Raw genomic sequence first — 23,694 nt, forward strand, 5'->3', positions numbered from 1 at the left:
AATTAAATTAAAAAGGAACTCTTATCCACTATTGATGGGAATGCAGATTGATACTGCCCTCTGTGGAAAATGGTAGATGTCTCAAGACAATAAATGGAAATCCTGTTGAATCCAGCTATACTGCTATTAGGTGTTTGTCCAAACATGAAAAATTTAACATGAAACAATCTGTATACACCTGTGTACATAGCACATTGCCAAATTTTGGAACCAACCCAAGTCCCCTTCAACAGATGAATAGATAAACTGTGTAGTATATATTGAGTAGAATATTAAACAGTTGTGAAGAAAGATGAAGTATTGATATTTGGCACAAAATAGATGGGCCTTGAAGGTGATTATGTTGAGTGAAATCAGTCAAAAAGGGTAAGATAGATTTTGTGTGGTTTTACTCATCTGTGGAGTACAAATGCCCCCCAAAAACAGTTACCTACAAATAATAGAAGAAATAAAAATTTGAACTCATCAAAAAAGAAGATAATGGTTAACAGAAGGAATGCAGGGGAGGATGGAGGAGATGCGGGAAGGAGGGAGGTGGGCCATGGGCATGGGTGGCTTCGTGGAAGCTAGAGGAAAAGAAGAATGTTTTACCACAAAAGTTAAGAAAACGTTGGCATAAAAAAAATTTCTTACCTTCAAATATATTTCTAAACATGACTATAGAAGTTAAACGTCTCTCTTGTTTTAACTTATTTCTGAATTATTTAAGAGTTTTTTTTTGGTTGTGAATCTTACTTCTGTATGGTAAGGTTTTGATAAGATGTGGCAATAGACTCCTATGTTTGACTAAGCTGTACCTCCTTCCTTTAAACAGTGTCCACTTACGAGTAAATGGATAATTTCATGTATAAGGAGGAAGTAGTAGAACAGGTAGGGAGAAAATGGAAAGAATCTTTAATGTAGAACTATCTACTCTGCAGGGTGGTAGTAAGGGTAAAAAAAAAAAAAGAGAATGTGGCAATAAAGATTTTGGTATACGGAAATTTTAATAGTTTTTTCTTATTCATACTTTTAATTATATACTTCATTGTTTTCTTTAGTTGATGATCAACTGACTGTTCACATAGATGAAGGTGGATGGGCTTGTCTGGTCTGCAAAGAGAAACTCATCATTTGGAAAATTGCTCTGTCACCTATTACTAAGGTAATGACTAGTGAGCTAGAAGAAAATTAAAAAAAGAGTTATCACTCGGCTCTTAATTTTAACCCTAAATTTTCAGAGTTGTTGGGGGATAGTAATCTGATTAGCATTTTATTGATATACTGAGCTAAGATATATGTTTGTATATCTGGAAAAAAGTTTCACTTCTTTCTTTAATAACTTCATTATTTTTAAAGATTTATTAACTTATGCATACAGAACTGGGGTACAGGCCAGAGGTATGGGCAGTGAGAGGATTCACCAGAGACAGTGAGGAGGAGAAGAGGCAGACTGACAAAGTACACTGCTGAGGGGAGCAGTGGGAGAGACAGGAGAGGTCTGCTACGCCATGTGGGTTAGTTCCCTGGCTGGAGATTGAACTGATGCTACAGTGGCTGCAGATAGCTTCATGGTGCTGTGCTGTAATACATTGTACCACCACCAGGGAGAGCCCCCTTTAATAACTTTAAACAAGAGCCATTTTGTTTATACTCAATAAAATTAGAGCTTTGGGAATTTTTTTAAAATGTCATGTGAGCCGTGTAAGGTAATGGAGTTTATTTATTTCTTTAGCTTCTCAGTGCTGTGCTTTAACCCGCTGCGCCACCAGGGAGGGCCCGGAGTTTATTTATGTCTAAGATTGTGTTTCACTGAGTCTACTGAATGATGTTTACTAAAATAGTTTTAATATTTAGTACTTAGCAATAGTTTTTACCATGGCTAATGTAACTTACAGCTGTCAGTTTCTTTCACAGGGGTTACCTTTATGTCCAATAACTTACTTCACAAACTTTTTCTGTTTCTTATCAGGCATAGTCTCTTGTACTACTCATCATGACTGACTGGGCCATTGTTTCATTGGAACTCAGGGTGCCTGCTTTTCTAACTCTCCATGTCTGAGGCTTCTGTACTGCTGCTGTCTTGAAATAATAATATAGAGCAGAAGTGAAAGAGATGTCCTGAGGGCATGATGAGCTAGCAAAAGGAGCCAGATATTCAGCCAAATCTAAGCTATTTTCTAGACATTTGGTATAATTATTTTGTAGTCATGCTGACTTTAAATGTTAAACAAATCAACACTAGACTGGAAAAATTCCATAGGAAGTTGTGTACTTAACAGACTTTAGTTAGGAAGAGATTAGACTAGCTGATATTCAGGGTCCAATCTAGCTCTTAAATTTTCCTGATTCTACATCTCTTAAGCTAATGTGTTTTCAAATTTCTGGAAGGCATTAGGAAAGCCTGATCAAAAAGATCCAGGAGATAGTTTTTGTGGAATGGTATAGTGATGAGTCAGAATCTAAAATATGCAGAGAAAGGAAATAGCGAAGCTAATTTGCATATTCAGAAAATTGGGTTTGACATGGCATATTTTTGTTTGGGTTTGTTCTGTAGTTATCTGTTTGCAAAGAACTTCAGCTGCCACCCAGTGATTTTCACTGCAGCGCTGACTTAGTTGCTCTCTCTTACTCTGCTACCTCAGGTGAAGCACATTCTGCTCAGGTAAGTCACCTAAGTGTTCATTGAAATATGTTTCTTAAATAAGGGAGTCTACAGTTGGAGGAATTATCTTACCCAGTGCTAAAACATAGCTGTAAAACTACTGGAATCAAGACACTATCATATTGGCTAAAAGATGGACAAATAGGACAGTGAAACAGAATAGCCAGTAGAGACATAGATGTCTCCACACATTTATTGTTTTTTGGTAGAGGTGTGAAAGGAGTTCGGTGGTCTTTTCAGTAAATGGATTGGAATTATTTGTCATTCTTATACCAAGATAAAAAAATTTCTCCTTGTACCTCATACTTTAGACAAACACAGAATCAACCACAGATCTAAATGTAAAGTGTAAAACTATAAAATTTTATAAGAAAACATGACTTGGGATTAGAAGAGTTTTTGGAAATCATCAAAAGCAAGAGTTATGAATGAACTATCCTTATTGTGATGGTACACTCATGAGTCTATACGTCTATACATGTCTTAAAATTCATAGAATGGCAACAAAAGAAAAAGTCAATTTTACTGTATGATTTTTAAAACATAAAAAGTTTTTATTTCTGATTTTTGTTAAATAGTACTGCCCTAAATTTTTTTTTTTTAATCAGTGTGTTAGAATTCCAGTTTCTGGAATTCTACTGTCCTTTCTGAGTGATATGCTTTTGTTTCCAGGCTGTTGCTGTTATGATTGCCACCAGAGAAGGATTTATCCGCTATTGGCCAAGTCTTGCTGGCGAAGAGAACTACACAGAGACTTTTATAGACTTGGGAGGGGATAAGACTTACAGTTTCCTAACAGCAGTGCAGGTATGGGATGAATGGGGGAATTTACATTTATTGGTAAACTGTAATTTGTCTTGGAGGTGAAATTTGAAAAGGGTGGAAGTTTGAACAAATGACAAAGCTAGGAAGGGTCAAAGAGAAGGATTTAGGATTTGAACACTTAGACAAAGGGATACCCTTCTTATAGGACTCTGAAATATCAATGTCACAGAAACATTTTACAAGTGATTTAGAAACTGTTTGAACATTATGAAGAAAAGTCTGCTCAATATACTCTACAGAAATAAAATCTGATGCTTGAATTGTTGAACTAGCAGTATGGTGAACCTATAATTTAAAGACTAGAATTTCAAAAATGCAACTAAAAAACTGCAACAAGTTTTTCTATGTAGAATTAATAAGTAAATGGAATGTAATGATTAAGTGACTGGAAAAATAAACTTTTAATAAAATAACACTTTTTTATTAGTTTAAATTTATTTTAAGGTATTGATGGTATTTCTCTGTGTTGAGTACTTTGTGTTAATTTTGTCTTAGTGTTCTATGCTCAAGTGGATTAACTTCACAGTATTTGTTCACAGGGAGGAAGTTTTATTTTGTCCTCATCAGGAAGCCAGCTGATTCGACTGATACCCGAAAACTTAGGAAAGATTCATCATCATATCCTTCCTCAGGGGCAAGGCATGCTTTCAGGAATTGGTCGGAGGGTTTCTTCTCTTTTGGGAATTTTATCTCCTAGTAGTGATCTCATCGTAAGTAACCTGATTTACAAGCTTTATTCTTATGAAAACAATACGTCGGATGAGTGATAGTGTGCATGAAATAAAACCTTTCATATTTTAGTAAAGCATTTTTGTCATGATGGTCAAATGAGTTCATACCAAACTTCCCCCTACACCCTGTAACATTACGGTTCTTAAATTACACAGCCTATAAGTACATGTTTAAATTAAAATTATTACGTAAGATTGTAAAAGTGTCTTAAGGACTAATTTTGCTTTCTAAATACAACTAATATGTATCTAGATACAACTAGATACATCTGTGTGTATGACTCAAATCTTAATCTCTCTGCTGGGCTCGCAGTAGTGAAGGGAGGACTGCGGGTACTGATGTTTGCAGAGCACCCGCTCTGGAGTGCTCTGTGTTCGTTATTTGGGTGATTATGGTTACACAATGGAGCGCGTGTTATCCGACTTACAGATGAGAAATTGGCCTCAGTGGGCTAATAAGAAAATGCCCAAGGTTGGAGAACTACTCAGTGGTAGTAGTTGCCCAGGCTTTGGTTTGAAAGCACATCCTTTTTACTGTGCTATTTCTGTTTATTTCAGGTTGCTAGATGATGTGCTTCATTGAATGGTTTTGAACCTAAAAACTTAGTATGTCTAAAAACAAATTGCTCACATTCCTTTTTCTGTTTACACACTAATACACAAAATTGATTTCTCTTTTATCCTACTTCTTTTACTTTCAGTTTTTTTCAGTGGCCCAGGTATAAAACCTTGGTTTTTGTTTTTTTTTTTAAAGTTTCTCCCTCTCCTCTGGCAATTCATTCACCAGGATTTAACTGTTATGTTTCATTTCCAGCCTCACCCTCTGCTTCCATTGTTATGTCCTAATCTTCCCTCTGAAGTGCATTTCCCTAAGCAATTGGTGCCACACAATTAATTCATTTTTGGTCCCTCCTACCCCATAGTGGCCAGAGTCATGGCTATAGGAGAAATAGAGACAATTAGGGTCTTAACTCAAAACAACCATGTATAACCAACTTAAAAACGATACACCTGAATTTCATAAGCAAGTCTATACTTAAAAAAGAAATCACATCCATTCTTATAACTACATACAGCTAATATTGTGTTTAAAAACCATCGATATCTCCCTTACTAGATTAACAAGCTCACATTCAGTACTCTGCTATATGTCCTTTGAGCTTTATTTTTTGTTTTTCTTCTAGTTATAATCTATAATCTAGCTTAACAGGATTACTCCTGTTCTTGGAAGACTAACTTTTCCCTCCTCCCAATTCCGTGCTTCATGATCCTTCTGCTTTTCTGCTGCTCCCTGTGGAAATTCTCTCGCTTTCAAGTTCAGAATCACTCCTTCCTTTGAATACTTAAAATTTTACTGAAATTGTTAATAATCAAATAGTCATCTCTAAAATTTGAATTGAGAAAATAGTTCATTAGCAATCTAAAAACTTGACTTTTTTCTCATCAAAGCTTTCAGGTGTCCTCTGGGATAGAGAGAGATCAAGCTTTTACAGCCTGACAAGTTCAAGCATCAGTAAATGGGAATTAGATGACTCTTCAGAAAAACAAGCTCATAGTTGGGATATAAACAGAGCCTTGAAGGAAAATATCACTGATGCTATTTGGGTAAGAAAATAATGTTCATGTCTATAATTCATGTTTATGACTATCTGGTATCTCTGTGGTTATATTAAAACATATTTCAATGTGATATAATGTAGTTTTTACCTATCAGATAAGCAAAAGAGTGATATTCAGTCTCTAGACACTGGGACTCATCATACTGAATTTTTAATGTGTGCAACAACTGAGGTCCTTTAGGGGTACAAAGGTGAAATGATTCCTATACTCAAGGAGCTTGTGTTGCTATTTTAATATAGGGATCTGAAAGTAACTATGACACTATCAAAGAAGGAGTCAACATTCGATATTTGGATTTGAAGCAAAACTGGTAAGCAGTTGATTTATCATAAAGGATATAGTTAGCAATTTGGAAAAATAAACTGATGTCTCTTTAAACTGATGAGCCGATCTTTCTCTGCTCTTCTGGTGCCTCAAGTGCTCATCTTAGACTATCATGCTTTATTAATTATGTTCCTTACCAGGTGATGCTAGTTCATTTGCATCATACAGGCAGTTCTTACACTGCAGCTGTACTTATATTGGTTGTCTGCCCTGGCTAGAGATGCATCTCTTCTGCTGTCACAGCTGGAGCATCTCTACTGCTCAGAGATACCTTCCCCACTGTCATCTTTCTCTTAATGGAGATATTAGGCACATTTTTCCAGTCTTTCTGTTGCTGAGGAAGCATTAGCTTACGATTATGGCTGAGAGGTGTAAAGGATGGATGGGGTAAGGTTTTGTCTTGACAGTATTAAGTTAGAACTCAGTGAATTTCCTGAATCTTTAAGAGGTGCTGAAGTTCCTAGGTTAGTCTGGTAAGGTTAACGTACCCCTTGTTACCAGTTAGTAGTAACATGGAAGGTCATATAGGTTGTAGCCATTTGTAACAAGGTTTCTGTAATAAAGTTCATAGGAGTACATAATATGCCTTATATTAGATCAAAACACAATTTGCCAGAATTTTATTTTAGTGTAATTTCATTTAGTTTCTGGAAATTTCAGTAGTTCCTGAAAATATACGTAAGTTGTCACTAGAGGGTGCTTGCTGCCCTGTTAATAAAGACAAAAATGTTTTTCCTCTAGACTAAAGTAAGCTTTGCAGAAATCAGGGTTGAGCAGCCTTCTCTATGAGGGCCCATAACTAGCTGTTGGAGACTGGGGGGGACATGTGGTGTTCCTTGCAGCTACTCTGCTCCATCAGCAGGGAAACAAAAGCTCCCATAGAGATTACACAACGAACGGCTGTCTGCCAGTGAAGCTGTGCTGGCAAAAGTAGTCTGAGGACTACTTTGCCAGTCCCTGTACTTGATGATTTATTGTGTTTTTTTTTCTTTATTTTTCAAAAACTATTTTTAAGTTATGTTAGTTTTGTCAAGGTAACTTTGTTTTACAACACTGTATTGACTGAGGGGTATAGGTTCACACCTCACACCTTGTACATGTGTGTTACTGTGTCACACCCCCCACCACTGTGGTATATTTTCCTAATTAAGATTTTTTTAGTTACATTTTACATGTGTAAAATTCATCATCTTAAGTGTGAACTTTTTTTAATATAAAAATTGAGTAATGACAGCATACATTTTATAGATTTATCAGAGCTTATTCAGAATTGAAGGATATTTGATGGTTTACGGTTTTAGGCAAGTATGAGTAAAGCCACTATAAACATTTGCACAAAGGTTTTTGTGAGAACATAAGTTTTTCTTTGTCTTGGGTAAATTGTTAGGAGTGGTATTGTTAAGTCATATGGGTGTTTAGCTTATAAGGAACTGCCAAGCCATTTACCAAAGAGGCTGTAATATTTCTTCTTTATTGACTAGTGATGGGCTCCTGGTTTTGGCAGCAGCGTGGCACCCTGCCGACAGTCCGTGCCTCACCTATTACTCTCTGATAACAGTGGAAGACAACGGGCACCAGATGTCAGATGCCGTAACTGTGGAAGTCACTCAGTACAATCCACCCTTTCAGGTGAGATCGCTTTCTGTAATTTAAATTACAAAGTGCCTGGAACACTGAGGTTTTTTTCCTCCAAACACTGAGGAGTCACCTTTTCTGAGAAATAAATCTTCAGGATTTGGAAATATTTTAAAACAGCTAGTTTGTAAACAACGTATTTTATTTGCTATCTCAGACTTGCTCAGCCTCAGCTAAAGAGAATGAGTAGAGTCAACTGACAGCAAGCAGTTTGGTTCTTCTGCTCTAGATCTCAGCAGGGATTATTATTTCTATGTTGGTGGGTGGAAAGAAAATACTAATGATGAATTACAGACTGAAAATAAGGAAGAAACCTGGTAGGAATTGGGGTCAAATTTTGAGCCCTGTATATTTCAGAAAAAAATCCCGTTTGCTCAAACTAAGATCTTATTTGTTAGCAGCTTATATACTCAACAAAATTTATGTAAACAAAAGGCAAGATCTCTAGTTTTAAGCTTTGTAAAAGCAATTAAACAGACTGTTTAATAACTGATGTTCATGAAGAAAACCTTGACCTATAAATTGATTCCATATTAACCTAACATAACTTTAAGTCTATTAAACCCTTATTATTTTATTTTTAGTTTATGTTTATTGAAGTAAGGTTGATTCATAACACTGTATATTTTAGGGTTGTAGGTTGACACCTCTATAATGTATGTTATCACAGCATAAGTACCACCAAACCCCCAATAAATTCTTGTTCTTAATATGATTTGTTTAACCAAATACCATAAGGAAATCTTTGTTTTTATGCTTTAAACACAAACAAACCTTATGTGTTCTGAGTATGCAGGAAAAACATGTCCAGTGCTAGAAATGTTTAGAAATGTGAAAGGATATGAAATAAACAATTTGAGAATAAAAAATTCACATAGGACCCTACTTGTAATGTTTTGTCTATAAAGTCAGTTGCAAGTAGTACATTGTTTTTAGTATTTGCTAATTTTAAATTTTCATTGGGCCTTACTCTATATCTGCTTCTGATTTTATCACTGTATATGAACAAATTAACTCATTTTTCTTGTGCTTGACATCTTTGCATTCATGTAAGAACCAAAATATTTATCAGGGATATCTTATAAAGAATTTGCAAATTCTAAAATAAAAAATACTTTTATTTTCTTTTTCACATTTGTTATAGATGTGTAATTATTCCTGTGAAAGTGTTTCTGAAATTTGCTAATTATATCTGAACTCAGCAAATGATTTTCTTAGTAGTTGTTTATAAATTGATTCTGTGATTTTTACCATTTTTATGAGCTAGTTGAATTATAGAATCATCCAAATACAGTTGTTTTAATTCTCATTAAATATAATCTTAAATTTTATTTTCAGTCTGAAGACTTGATTACGTGTCGGTTGATGGTCCCCAATTTTTCAAACCAGACTGCCTATCTGTATACTGAAAATGCTGTCTATGTGTGTTCCACAGGAACCGGAAAGTTTTCTCTTCCTCAGGAGAAAATTGTCTTTAATACACAAGGTACAATTATAGTTGTAGAAAGCATGATGAGTGAACTTCCTAGTTATTCATAGAAGTTTTATTCTTTTCCATAAGTGTTGGTTCAGTGTGTTATGGAGCATTTCAGTACCATACCTCCTGTAGCTGCAGTTGCAACCATACTGAAACCAAAATGGTAGTAGAATTCCCAAACTGTTAAATTTATGGGCAAAAATTAGTAACTTTTTTTCTCAGAAGAGGCCAGTAGAGTATTGATATTAAGAGAACTGCTTATTCCTAGTTAGTAAGAGTTGATGTTCTCTAAGTTTGTCTAGATCCTTGCTTAGGAAGAATCCCAGGTTCTGGACTTGTAAGGGGCCTGGAATGAGAGTGTAGATATGAGAGTCAGCCAGGAGTGAAAACAAGCTAAGAAGAAAATCTTTATAGTTACCTAAAGGGATTGGGCAAAGTCCAGTATCCAGGTAAGCAATAGGATGGGATCTAGATCTTCTACTCTTAGCACAGGAGCCTTGGCTTTGGGTGGATTGAATTTATTAACACACTGAGCAAGTTTAAACACCCACCCTAATCCCTACCCCCAGCTTCCACCCTGTCATACCTGACTACTGAATACGTAAAGAAAGCTGGGTGAGAGAATTCCACTGTATTGAAAAAGCTGTTACTCTAGAGTTTTGCTGAATGACTTTCTTTTTTGGCCTCTCGGAAATGTTGCTCTAGCAAATCTAGTTTTTATATTAAAGCTGAACGAGACAGAGCCTGCTATTTCAGATAGTAACTGATTCTTGACAGCTGAGCTCAAAGTAGGAATAACATAAAGCAAAAAAAAAAAAACGATGTTCTTAGCTTATCACGATGATTTTCTACTTAGGATGGTGGGTTTTAGGAAGCACTTTAAGATTATGTATTTTTGATTGTGTATTTTTATCTTTTAGGAGATAGCATTTTAGGAGCCGGTTCCTGCGGCGGTATTCCTATTCTTTTTTCTAGAAACAGTGGATTGGTATCTGTTACTTCAAGGGAAAATGTGTCCATATTAGCAGAAGACCTTGAAGATTCACTCGCATCTTCAGTTGCTGGACCAAACAATGAGGTAACAAGGTTCTATAAGATTTTAAGAGTTGGGTTAGAGTATTTCCTACACATTTTTAAAAGAAAAACAGTCTTAAAAGAATTGTGATGAAAACACTAGAGTTATATAAAAGCAAACTATGAAAAGTTACTTTGGTTATGATGAACTCTAATCTTATGACACAAGGGGTTTTACATGTACATGTTTATTTCTTTTATATAACTTTTCTATAGGGCTTTTTTAACCATCTAGTGCCTTTTTTTTTTTAAAGATTTATTAATTTTTGCATACAAAACTGGGGTACAGGCCAGAGGCTCAGGGGTGGTGAGAGGCTTCACCAGAGACAGAGCGGGAAGCAGAACAGGCCGACTAACGAAGTACACTGCTGAGGGGAGCAGCAGGCAGGTCAGGAGAGGTCTGCTGCGCCATGTGGGTCACCTCCAGGGCAAGCGGGGGTCGAACTCATGCTGCAGTGGTTTTAGCTTCTTAGTGCTGCGCTTTAACCCACTGTGCCACCAGGGAGGGCCCATTTAGTGCCTTGTATCTTGTTTCAGTAACCCATTGCTATAGAGTATTATAAACATCTTGTGTGTCTGTGTTGTTGCTGTTGTAGGTGGGTCCAATTTTAGTAAGATTATTAAGAATATTCTGATGCCTTCACCTCTAAATCATAGTTTGTTGTTTTATAGAGTATGGTTTTTGAGACTTCTACAAAGAATGAAATGGTAGCCCAGGAAGATAAAACCAAATTGCTAAAAGCTGCTTTTCTGCAATATTGCAGGTATGACAAGTTTTTTAAATTTATAGCTTACTTATGTGTGATGACACATTTTACCAATATGTGCTACTTGTCGACTGGTGGGGAAAAGTTTGGAATGATGTGATTTTCTGAGCGTTAGCACTTTCCAAGTTGTTCTGAATTTGTAACCACTGGAGGATTCCACTAGACTGGGAAAAAAACATGATGTAACTGTGCACTGTTAAAAAGGTGACCGTAAGACAGCTTGCAGGCATCTTTTATGTATAATACTACAGCAAAATAAATTCAGTACAAAAACTTTATTAGTATAATAAAGGAATTAATTAGCCTCGGGCTATTAGTTGGGTTTTGCTGTGGATAGGATCACTGCAGGACTTGGTGGTGAGTCTGACTGTTAGGAGTTGGGCTCCAGGTACTATTTTACTGGCCCTGTCTGGTTCACTCCTGGTGTGTACTCAGCTGTCATCTGACCTTTGCTCACATTTGCGGGGCTTTTGCGGTTACATTCTTATCCTCTTCACCTGGCCTCTGCTCAGGTAGCAGACTGCCCTGCCTTGCTTAGATAACACTCTATGCCATCACAATAGTCTACAGAGCTTAGTTTCTTCTTCAGAAGGCACCATTACTCAAGTTTTTTTTGTTCTGTTTTTAAATAGTATTCTTTTAATATTATTCTGTTACATGATGTTTAATCTTACTGCCAAGATTTGGATTAAAATACTTCTTAAGCTTGCACAAGTTTATTTTTTGATTAACAGTTCTTCAGATTTGTGGCATCTCAAGACTTAAATGAGAATGGAGCAAGTTATCATAGTCATTGTATTAGTTTCCTGTGGGTTCTGTAATCAATTATTACAAACTGGGTGGCTTAAAATAGAAATTTATTTTTTCCTGGTTTTTTGACACCAGAAATCTGAACTAAAGTATCAGCAGGCCGTGCTCCCTATGAGGGCTTCACGGAAGAGTCGTTGTTTCTCTAAATGTCAGCAGTTCCTCCTTCTTTTGAGACATACTCCAGTTATTCCTCTCCTGTATTCAGCATATAATTGTTGAATCGACTTTTAATTAAATTGTATTAAAACTAAGTTACTTTGGGCAAAAAATGGGACTTTTTCAGTGTTGACTTTTTCCTGGTGAGTTTTGAAAATATTTTACCTCCTTTGATACTTTTGTTTTCCAATGACATTTCAGAAAAGACTTGGGTCATGCTCAAATGATGGTTGATGAGCTCTTTTCATCTCACTCTGATTTGGATTCTGATTGTGAATTGGATAAAGCTATTACCCAAATCAGTGTGGACCTGGTGGATGATTACCCAGCTTCTGACCCACGGTGGGCGGAGTCTGTCCCTGAGGGTAAGAACATCCTAGTTTTAATATTAAAATAGTGTGATCTATTTTAAGAATATTCTGGTTCTTTTATTAACAGGTCTCTCAGAGCATAAATTTTAGTTTCTGAAACAATTTAATAGTCGATGTTCTTTAAAGAATTGTAACTTTCTTCATAGTACATTTTGAAAGACGGCCAGTACAGATCTCCGTAATAGCATAGAAAATAAGGACCAAGAACAAATTCTGCTTGTTTTATCGAAAGTATATTAGTCCCACTTAGCTTTCTCAGTGTTTTAGTTCTAAAAAAATATTGGTTGGCAAGGAAGGCACTTGTCACTGATTAGCCACCAAATTAAATGATTATTTTGGTATAATCATTATACTGGTAATACATTCTCCTTGGATTGGCAATAGGCAGACCTCAGTGTGTAGGGGTGGTGTGTCATACCTGCCTCTTGTGTTCTTGCCTGTCTTGGGTGATTGTCCCTCTTGCCATTACTTCTTCACAGCATCGGGGGCACTCTGGAGGTTCCCACCTGCCAGGGATCTCAAACACTCATTTCTGTCTAATTCCCTACTTGGCAAGTTTACCAAGCCTCAGAGATTTAGGAAGGAAGCATTAATGTTTACCTTCTTTGTTTCTTTTGAGTTGTCAAGCTATGATGATATATGACTAAACTAATAATAGCATTTTGTGTTTAAAAAAAAAATACAGTATTAAACACCCCAAATTTTTCTCTAAATTCCTTAGACTCCTCAATTTATATTTAAGTTTGTGAAACTTTGAGTCTTTTGTCTAACCTCAGAAAGCAAATCCATGTATAAAGGGGATTATTATAGTTTTTCTTGATTTTTAGTTTTAATTGTAAGTACTGTAAAACTAGTAAGCTGATGGTTTTGTGACTCTGTTTCACCAGAAGCACCTGGGTTCAGCAACACATCACTGATCATTCTTCACCAATTGGAGGACAAGATGAAAGCCCACTCCTTTCTTATGGACTTTATTCATCATGTAAGTATTCCAGCTGCTGGCAGGAGGGCTGGTCGTGACAGGCCTTCTGTCTGCTCTCTTCAGGACAATGGAAGCTCCTTTTTCTCTTATGTTGAGGTGTTTTGTGGGTAAAGTGTGATTAGTGTTTTCCATTTTATGTGAATTAAAAGTAAATAAGTCCAGGCTATAAGCATCTGTTACTCCAAATGTGAAAACTGCGTTGAAAAAAGATAAAAGGGAAAGTAGTATACTTCAGCAGAAATGCCGGTTTGGTTTTTCTTGTATCCTCCTATAATAGTCTGCTTTTCATTCAGATTTCTTTTGTGCTTTTATATACAATTTAGGTTTTCTTCAATTGATTTCATGTTGTTGGAAGTATGGTAAAAAGTGATAACAAACTTATAAATGGATTGTTTTAATGAAAGGATTTTTAGTTTGGGAGGTTTAAGAGCACTTGAAATTTGACTGTAGCAACTAAGGACGTAGATTTTTAACATTCAGTTTGTCTCAACTTAAATCACCACTGTCAGTAGTGTCTACTTTATTAGACAATAGACCCTCTAGGTGGTTTCAGAAATGATTTGATTATTCCTAATCCAATATTCTGTTTCCATTTTAATGCATGATTTGGTTCCTGTCTACTCTTAATGTCTTAAGAGCTCATTACTTACTGAATTTCCCTTTTTTATTACTTAGGTCGGAAAAACACAGCATTTCCTCCTGATATAACTGTGTAATCAAGTGTATCAGTTAACTATTAACTATTAATTCATAACAAATCACCCCAAAATGTTGTGGATTAAAACAGTTCTGTGGGTTAGCTGGATGGCTCTTCTGATTTCTGGAATCACTCCTTGCGCTTCATTCAGGGCAGCCTGAACTGGAAGGTCCCGGGCCCCTCACATGTCTGGTAGTTAGTACTGGCTATCAGTTGGGGCCATTCACTTCTCCACTTACTGACTCATTCTCCTTCAGGCTGGTCTGACTTCCTGTGCACCCAGGGCAGCACTGCAAGGGGTGGACTTGGAAGCTGTAGATCTTCAGGTGTTACCGTAGGCGTCACATACTATCACACTGTGGTGACATTGTCAAAGCCAGTCCCGAGGCCAGCTCACATGAAAGGAGTTGAGAAGTTGGGTCTGCCTCGTGATGGGAGTAGTGGCAAAGCCTGCCCCAAAAGGGTGCGCTACTGGCAGAGGAGGAGTTTGTAGTTCTGCTGTGCCACACCAAGGACATGTTCAGTTAGCAGGCATGGGAGCACCGTGGAGCAGGAGCAGTGGCAGTAGCTCGTGGCACAGCCTCCCTGGGCTTTAGGGACCCTAATGGAGTCACACAATTGGCAGCAATATCTGTAGTAAGGTAATGTCCAGCTAGAGCTGACTAAGCCTTAAATTTTGATTTCCTGTAATATTTAGAGCTTATTTTACTGATCAGGAAGAATTTACATTAGTAATCGGGAAAAATGTGTAACTTCTAAGGGTTGCTTATCTCCAAGGAACTAATTCTGAATCTAAGACTCCTTCAGACAAACTCAGCAAGGCCATGGCCTACTTCTGAAGATGGGCAAGACTATGCCTCAAGACACTGTCTTTGCCTCTTTTTCTGTATTGGTGTATGTCCGGTGTGCTTCTGGTGGAATTATGATTAAATTTGTTTGCTTGTTTGTTACTGTAGATGCTGTCTAACATCTTTTCGTCTTTTCACAAGGTTGGCATCTTTGGACGGCTCGGCACTTTCCCTGTAAGAGGAATGCCGATGGCAACGCGGCTTTTGCTCTGTGAGCATGCCGAAAAGTTATCGGCCACCATTGTTCTTAAGAACCACCACTCACAACTTTCCGACCTTGTGAACACAGCCATATTGATTGCTTTAAACAAGAGGGACTGTGAAATCCCATCCAACCTGACCCCTGCAGACCTCTTTTTTAGAGAGGTAAGATGAGTCCTCTTGCTTGCCTTCCTGTGGCTTAGTGGGGCTGCCCTATTTACTGATCATGTCCAGAAGGGGGAAAGTGAGGACTAGAGTTCTCGTTGAAAGCTTTATTTATCTATGCATACAAGAACTGGGCTGTAAACCAGAGGTGTGGAGGATGAGAGGTTTCACCAGCAACAGAGTGGGGAGCAGAACAGGCAGATCAACTAAATACACTGCTGAGGGGAGCAATGGACGAGGCCAGAAAGGCCTGCTGCACCATGTGGGTCACCTCTGGGGCCAGGGATTGAACTAGTGCTGCAGTGATCAAACTGTGTCTTTAAACCCTGAACTATCAGAGAGGCCCCCTATCTCACTGAAATTTTAAATTTGGCCTCTTACTTTCTGGACAAATCAGAACTTATAAAATTGACCAAAAAATCTGCCCTTTTATGTGCTGGGAAGAGACAAATTCCCTTTGTCTCTTCAAATCTCTTCTTGACTAGCCAGTACAGCAAACATCAGAAGTTTCAATGCAAGGAGCCCACAAATCAGACAGACATCTACCTCTTAGCTAAGCTGTATAGTTTTCTGGCCTATAGACAAATCAACTCCACTTCAACCAAATTGTGAACAGTTTGTTCGCAAGTCAAACCAAGCAGCCACCTCTGTCCTGTCCCAGATTATCTGGAAGATGAAACTGTCTGGCTGGGAAGCTCCCCGGCTCCAACGCAGCCATGGTAGTAGGAACTATGATGGACATGTCTGCCCAGGAGGTTCCCAGAATGAAGCTATGTGCACTGCAGGTCAACTTCTGTGTCCATGCCGCATCCTCAGGCAGGATCCTCACCTTAGCCAGCTAGCCCTGGACTCCCCCAGGGTTGTGGCACCATCCTGCACTCTGGTCCTTGAAAGCGCTTAGATGAACAGACATTTCGGCAATGCCCAGGAACCCCACACAGCCACACTGGGCCCAGTGTGTGCTCCAAAAACCAAAAATTCCAGTGTGCCAGAGGTCAGGGGCATGTCAGATCCTGCTTTGGTAGTAAATTTGGAGTACTTAAAAAAACAGAAAAGAGCGAAAACTTAACCATGAGTTGAAGCAGGAAACAAGTATTTCAGTATTTGAGTATTTCTGTACCAACACCTACTTGTGTTAATGGAAGTGTCAGGAAATAGATACTCTTACATAGTTGTTACTAGTCTACAGAAATTTGTGGGATGTCTAAAGAAGACCTCAAATAAGCAGATTCATTAGTATGAAGAATTCTGAGCCATTAGTTCATTAGTGGGTTCTTACATTGTATTATGATATCATTTTTAGCTGGTATTATTTAAAGATTGTATTGACCACTAATAACTATAGTAAATATTTCACATTCTTGATGTTTAAATAAAATATCCACCTGGTTACAATCCCAAATTTGCTTATTTATAAGATTTAGTTGAACTCTCACTTTTAGAAGTTAGGAAATTCTACTTTTCTTGGTTTTTAAATTTATTTTCACCATTTCTTCTGACTAATGAGCTAAGGAGGATATAGCTTAATGAGAAGAGCCTGTTGAGAAAATTCTAAGTAGTTATAATCATTACCCAGCACCATAATTTTTGTCCTGAATAGTTGACTTTTCTCTACTCCCTCAGGTGTCCCAGGTAGATACCATCTGTGAGTGTTTACTGGAGCATGAGGAACAAGTCTTAAAGGAAACATCATTGGAATCAGTTGAATGGGCCGAGGTGGTGATCAGTGTGAACAATATTCTCAAGGTACGAGCATGCAGTGAAGATTGCATTAGGTCAAAGCCTAGAAGGATTAGAAGAGATACAGTAGTTTCCATATTCCTACTCTGTAGCATCAGTAATTTATGAAGCTTTAACCACTTTTCAATATCAGAAAGCTATAAAAATGTCAGTCATCAATCATTTAATAGATATTTTGACTGTGCATAGTAGAAGTTTCTATAACCCCAATTTCTAATTGGTAGAATAAATCTTTTATTTGGAGGATAGATAGACACATACTCACACACACACATCATTGGAGATGTATTACTTTTAATGTAACTAAGTCTCTTCCATTTTTTAATTATGCAGAAGCTCACACTTACTGTTAATATGTTCCCCTTTGTTTTACAGCTAATAGACTTTTTATCTTTAGAAATACTGAAATTCGTTACTTTCATATAGCATAGTTCATTTTTTTCCAGGACATGCTTCAGGCTGCTAGTCATTACCGACAAAATAAAAGCTCCTTGTATAGAAGAGAAGAACCACTAGGAAATGAACCTGAATATATTCCTTGGACAGGTGAGATTATTAGCACTGAGCCCAAATACACTGGTGAATTAAAAATTCAGCATCTATATTTAATGAGCCATCATTTTTGGAAGCTGTGTAAGTGGAATGAGGAATACTGTCCAGAAGAGGACCCGTATTTACTGTGTTATTTTGAATGATTTCACAGCAACTAGTGGCCCTGCCGGCATCCGAACTGCAATAGTACGCCAGCATAGCATTGTCCTGAAAATGGTGTATCCTCAGGCAGATAGCAAGCTCCGGAACATTCTGACAGAGCAGCTCGTAGCGCTGATTGATTGCTTCTTGGATGGTTATGTCTCTCAACTTAAGTCTCTGGACAATTCGAGTGATCAAGAAAGATATAACAGTTTGAAAATGGAATACCTGCAGAAAAGATCAGATCTCTTATCTCCTCTTCGTAAGTGCATTATATGTATCAAGAGCTGTGGGTCTTTGAATTTACAGAGTGACTAAAGGAGTCATGTCATTGCTGAGTGCGCAGTGATAGTGTTAATCCAACTGTTATAAGAATTTAAAGCAAAGCAAATATGTAGAGCATACTGTTTAGTCAACATTATTTTCACTACATGCCAGATCTAATTGCAATAGACAGTGAAGATGGATAAAAAGTAAAAAAATTAACACGTGGAGACAGCCCTCAAAAAGCTTATCATCCCAGACTTTCCATTAATAACTAGACTGAAAAGCAGAGCATGATAGAGTAGTGTAGGTGTTCAGCAAAGTAATTTCAAGGCTTGGCTGAGAAGTAGCTTGTTTGGTCAATACATGAAGCAAGGGAATAAGTATTTGACTTAGTGGTGAATCAAGGACTGAGTTAGTAAGTTTACTTGGGTTACGGAACTAAATTCTAACAAATGGAAATATTTTCGTTCTATTGTTTTTAGTGTATAACATGAATAAAGGCAAATTTTCAAGTAATATCTTTCATTGCATACTAATTTCTGCTAACAGGGTTTTCCCCCACCTGTTCTTGTTCTAGTCAGTCTAGGCCAGTACCCAATGGCTGCTTCTTTAGCAGAAAAGTACTGTGACTTCGATATCTTAGTACAAATGTGCGAGCAGACGGACAACCAGACTAGACTCCAGCGCTACATGACTCAGTTTGCAGATCAGGTAAGGGACCCGGGCCACTGCAGTCGGTTCTCAGTGCAGCTTTACTCAGCCCTTGCTTGCTTGGGGAATATAGTGCAACCTGTTTCTAGTTAACTGGGACACTAACTTCTACATTGTTTCTTTGAAGATTAGCAGACAATTCTTTCTAAGTAATACTACTGAATATTACTTTGACCTTTGAAAAATATGTTAAAAACCTAAATTTTATTTTCAGAGTTCACACTATGACACACTTTCTATTTCCTCTGTAAGGTCAGTCTATTCAGTTAGTTGATCTTTATGTAAAAATTGAAAAAACTGACATTTTTCTTACTATAAAGTAATACTTTATAAAATTTAGTAAACGTCTACTAACAAAAAAGGTAAGTCATACAATTCCACCACCCAGCGAGAACTCATTAAAAACATTTTTCTAATCCTTTTATTGTGTTATTGTGAGCAAGCATGCTTTGTTAACTGCTTATTTCAGTTACTATGTTACAAACATTTGTCAATATTATTAAATATTCCAGTTTTTTAATGTTGTTATGCTATTTTGTGCTTAAAGTAAGTACTTTTGTAACCAGGATTTTTATTGTTTTCATGGATTTTAATTGTCTGTTGGCATTCCCATCCATTTTTGCACTTTAGTGTTTTAATAGTTGAAGTTCTTTGCTAACTCCAAAAACCTGATCATTCTTGGGTCTGCTTCTGTTCCTTACTTATTAGATATATTTTTTGCTTTTCTGTCATGTAATTTGTTATTGCATTTGGCATTTTTCATAAAAGACCATAAAGATGGAAATCAATGCTGTTTTTCTTCTGAGAGGTAGATAAAATGAGAGGCTCAATTCATCGAGAATAGAGAACCAAGACGTGTTGCAGCTTTTATTATTCTGTTCTTTCTCTTTCTGATTTCAAGTCTTTTGGGTAGAGTGGGTTCATTATAGAGTTCCCTCCTTAGTGGAAGTAGCTGTTAGGTAATAGCTCTAAGGTAAGTGAATGCAAGACATTTAGTCTTCCTTTCAGTCCAGCCTCCTACACTTCCCCACCATCCAACATATATACCCTGGGGAAATCAGAGACATTGGAGCCTCTCTGGATTCCAGTTTATTGGCTGGCCCACATGGCTATCTGGCACAACCTTTCACCCATGAGAATCTGTCTTTTGGGAATAATAGTGTATCTTCACAGTCCAGAAGAACTTTGTATAATAATAGAGATCTTGCTATTCATATGTGCTGTCCCAAATGGAAGTTGCTAGCAACACCTGGCTATCAAGCACTTGAAATATGGCTAGTGTGACTGAGGAATTGACTTTTTAATTAACTGTAAATAGCTACATGTGGCCAGTGCTTACCATATTGGATAATGCATAGATTCTGAGTGGTCTTGTATGAAAAAGAACTCATACAAGACCACTCAGAATCTATGGTCTTGTATGAGTTCTTTTTCAAGGTGAATATACTTACTTGTCAAATGATATTATTGAATGAGGTGATTTTTGAGGCCCCTATAATATAGGATATTAATGTTTAAAACAGGATTTCTCCTCTGGAGCAAGAGATTTATTATTATCAGAAGTGTATTTTCTAAATCTGTATTACTGAGTATTGGATTTCTGGCTCTTGTAGAATTTTTCAGATTTTCTCTTTCGTTGGTATCTGGAGAAAGGAAAGCGTGGCAAATTATTATCTCAGCCTATTTCTCAGCATGGCGAGTTGACTAATTTTTTGCAAGCTCATGAACATCTCAGCTGGTTACATGAAATTAATAGTCAAGAATTAGAAAAGGTAAGAAAGATTTGGTTATGGAGCAACTTATTTCATTTTTAATAGTTTAGATTTTAGTCATAAGATGTTCTAGATTTAAATGTATTTTTCCTGTTATCTCATATAATTTGAATATAGTAATTTTTTTTTATTTATAATGTTGTTGCCACTACTACTAAGGTTTGATTAAAAAGTTGCCCATTGTGATTTGCCTACTATTACAATAAATAAGGCATAAAACGTTGTCAACATGTAAAGAACAGTTCTCAGTTTAGTAATAAATATTTTCATCTTATCAGAGTTTTCATATGTTGTTTATTATAGGCTCATGCAACACTTTTGGGTTTGGCAAATATGGAAACTCGTTACTTTGCAAAGAAAAAAACCCTTCTTGGTTTGAGTAAATTGGCTGCATTAGCTTCAGACTTTTCAGAGGATGTACTGCAAGAAAAAGTTGAAGGTAAAAGAAGCAATTTGAACAAGAAGACATACCAACCTGTCACATTACCAATAAACTTATAATGTGAACCTTTATCACTTAATAGGATGCAGTAGAAAGAGGGGTCATCTCTCTGTAAAATGAAAACTATGTTCATTGTCTTAGACAATGAACACAGTTACATAATTTGGATTCTCTTTTTAGAGAAAAGTAGTTTTGTGTTCTAAATCAGAATTCCTAAAAAGTAAATTCAAATGATTTGAACATAGTATTCTGATTTTACTGCTAGTAAAATCAGAACTGAAAATAAAGTTTGGCTTTTACTCATGGGTTTGTTGTAAGTAGTGGTATTTCTGCTGTTGGTTTCAGAACTCAGAACTTTTTGGTGTCATAATTATTAAACTTTTCTGTATATTGCAGATTGAGAAAATGATTGAATGTTATTTTGAGAGTCAAGGGCAATACAACTATAGAAATGAGAAAGAATCCTATATTGCTACTAGATGAATATACTTTATCCCTTATTTTGATTTCTAACATAATGGGACTATTTTGTAATTTCCTCTGCATTGTTATCACACTGTATCTAAATTGGAAGTAGGCCTTTAAAATTTAGCTTTCTGGTTACAAAAATTCTTATGGAATTTATGAATTGTAGTGAAACCCAACAACAAAAAGTAGTCTACAATCCACTGCCTGGGAGTAACTAATGTTACTGTTTTGTATATTTTCCCAGTCTCTTTTTCTGGGTGTGTAAATATTGCACAGATATGTTGTTGTTTAATTTTTACAAATTGGGATCATGTGAAATGCCATTATTTGAGCATATATTTATATGTTGGTCACTCCGTTTTTATTTTTAAGTTATCTATTCTGCAGCATCTTTAAGCAGTAAAGTATGTTTTCTCTTCCCCTGACTGTTCATAATTGTGATAATACATGACTTGATCCAAGCCATGAGTATGTTTTAACTTGTCAGAAATCAAGAATAAGTAGATATAATAAAATTCTAAGACCATTGATGGGGTTACCTTAGAGATACTTGTTTTTTTTCCTAAATTCAACTTTGTTTTATGACAGAAAAAATGTAAACATTTACTGTCCCCTCCCCTCTCATTTTGAATACTAGAAATGGCTGAGCAGGAGCGCTTTCTACTGCACCAGGAGACCTTGCCTGAACAGCTGCTAGCAGAGAAACAGCTGAGTCTCAGTGCAATGCCAGTATTGACCGCATCACAACTTATAGGCGTATGTATTTTTCAAATTCTTGCACCATTTTAGTCTCAAGATATCTTTGCTATTTCTTGGGTCATGTGATATAATTCCTAAGTGGAGTCCTGTTTTCCTGGTAACTTTCCCTAGAATAAGTTGTTGGCAGTACACATGCCGAAGGGCGTGGCTAGATATAGGCTTTAGCCTCTATAAGGTAGATCTGGTGGGTTACATGTGTGCTCGTAGCATTGACTTCTCTCTCTGACTTTCAGGAAAGCATTTCAAATGGCTTAGATCACCTGGAATTTGCTCTTGTTAAGAGAGAAAACAATTCAGTATTCTAGCCATTATTTAGTAACAGGTTTCCTATCAGTGAGTTCATAGCAACCTTTCCTGATGAGGCATACTTACCTTAAAAGTTGAAGGTGCTGTGGCTTAAAAGATTCACCATTATTTTTTGTATTAATCAGAAGGAATAATTAGTGCCAGTTCTACTGTGATACATTATCAATTTAATAGCCTCATTCCAATTTCAGCAATGTTAACATTATGGAGAAGAATATACAGAAATAGTGAAATGTATTATTTTTTAAGGGTTGATAGTAAAATCAAGTATATAGATTTTTTTTTTCTAAAATGGTTTGAATCATATGGTTTTTCTGTTAAAGGACTATATGCAGTATTTTTTAAAAATATTTATTTATTTATGCTTACATACAGAACTGGGGTACAGGCCAGAGACTCAGGGGTGGTGAGAGGATTCACCAGAGACAGAGTGGGGAGAAGAATAGGCAGATTGACAAAGTATACTGCAGAGAAGAGCAGCGGGCAGATCAGGAGAGGTCTACTGTGCCATGTGGGTCACTAAGAAGCTTTAGCTTCTTAGTGCTGTGCTTTAACCCCAGTGCTAACAGGGAGGGCCCTATATGCAGTATTTTTAAATGATATTTGTTATAAATAGCTATTGGGAAAGATAGAAAAAAATTCAAGTTGACATTTTTAATAAGGCCAGTTTCTTTTTTTATAAGGCTACAGAAAATCTGAAGAATACAGAAATGAGTATAGTAAGCTATGATCTAATCAACCAGAGATGATAACCATTGGTAACGTTAGTATATGTTTTCTTGTCTTCTGAGTTAACTATAGACCAACTGCATTTTTTATCATTGGTCTTAATATTTAAAACTATTTGACAGGGTAACATTTCAAAAGCATTGTAACCATCTTTAAAAGTGCTAGAACAGCTATTTATTACAAAGAGTAAGCACACAAGAGTTCTGAAACACTTACACTATCTTGAACTTAACAATATAAATTTACTGACATTTAAATAATTTATGTATCAATTTATGCAAATTAACTACTCATCGAGTAAAAGTTTAGTTAAAAAAAGTTTTTTTTAGGGGCCTCCCTGGTGGTGCAGCGGGTTAAAGCACTGCACTAAGAAGCTTAAGCCACTTCCGCATGAGTTCGATACCCGCCTGCCTTGGAGGTGACCACATGGCGTGGCAGACCTCTCCTGACCCGCCTGCTGCTCCCCTCAGCAGTGTACTT

The 23,694-nt window shown here is 36.7% G+C and overlaps 1 protein-coding gene across 1 annotated transcript in view; it reads left to right on the forward strand.

Moving 5' to 3' along the window:
* The window catches only part of NUP133 (nucleoporin 133kDa), a 32,227-nt gene that overhangs the window by 3,077 nt on the left and 5,456 nt on the right, over positions 1–23,694 (forward strand). Inside the window, exons 3-22 of the mRNA XM_004693043.2 lie at positions 1,041–1,144; positions 2,537–2,644; positions 3,317–3,451; positions 4,009–4,179; positions 5,650–5,805; positions 6,060–6,130; positions 7,626–7,773; positions 9,118–9,265; positions 10,177–10,334; positions 11,003–11,094; positions 12,265–12,428; positions 13,322–13,416; positions 15,103–15,327; positions 16,951–17,073; positions 17,514–17,613; positions 17,771–18,022; positions 18,605–18,738; positions 20,352–20,510; positions 20,814–20,949; positions 22,058–22,176. Of these exons, the coding sequence (XP_004693100.1) occupies positions 1,041–1,144; positions 2,537–2,644; positions 3,317–3,451; positions 4,009–4,179; positions 5,650–5,805; positions 6,060–6,130; positions 7,626–7,773; positions 9,118–9,265; positions 10,177–10,334; positions 11,003–11,094; positions 12,265–12,428; positions 13,322–13,416; positions 15,103–15,327; positions 16,951–17,073; positions 17,514–17,613; positions 17,771–18,022; positions 18,605–18,738; positions 20,352–20,510; positions 20,814–20,949; positions 22,058–22,176 (2,798 nt within the window). The remainder of the gene's footprint in view (positions 1–1,040; positions 1,145–2,536; positions 2,645–3,316; positions 3,452–4,008; positions 4,180–5,649; positions 5,806–6,059; positions 6,131–7,625; positions 7,774–9,117; positions 9,266–10,176; positions 10,335–11,002; positions 11,095–12,264; positions 12,429–13,321; positions 13,417–15,102; positions 15,328–16,950; positions 17,074–17,513; positions 17,614–17,770; positions 18,023–18,604; positions 18,739–20,351; positions 20,511–20,813; positions 20,950–22,057; positions 22,177–23,694) is intronic.

The sequence above is a fragment of the Condylura cristata genome, unplaced genomic scaffold, assembly GCF_000260355.1.
Source record: "Condylura cristata isolate star-nosed mole 26May11 unplaced genomic scaffold, ConCri1.0 scaffold00035, whole genome shotgun sequence".
NCBI classification, from domain to species: domain Eukaryota; kingdom Metazoa; phylum Chordata; class Mammalia; order Eulipotyphla; family Talpidae; genus Condylura; species Condylura cristata.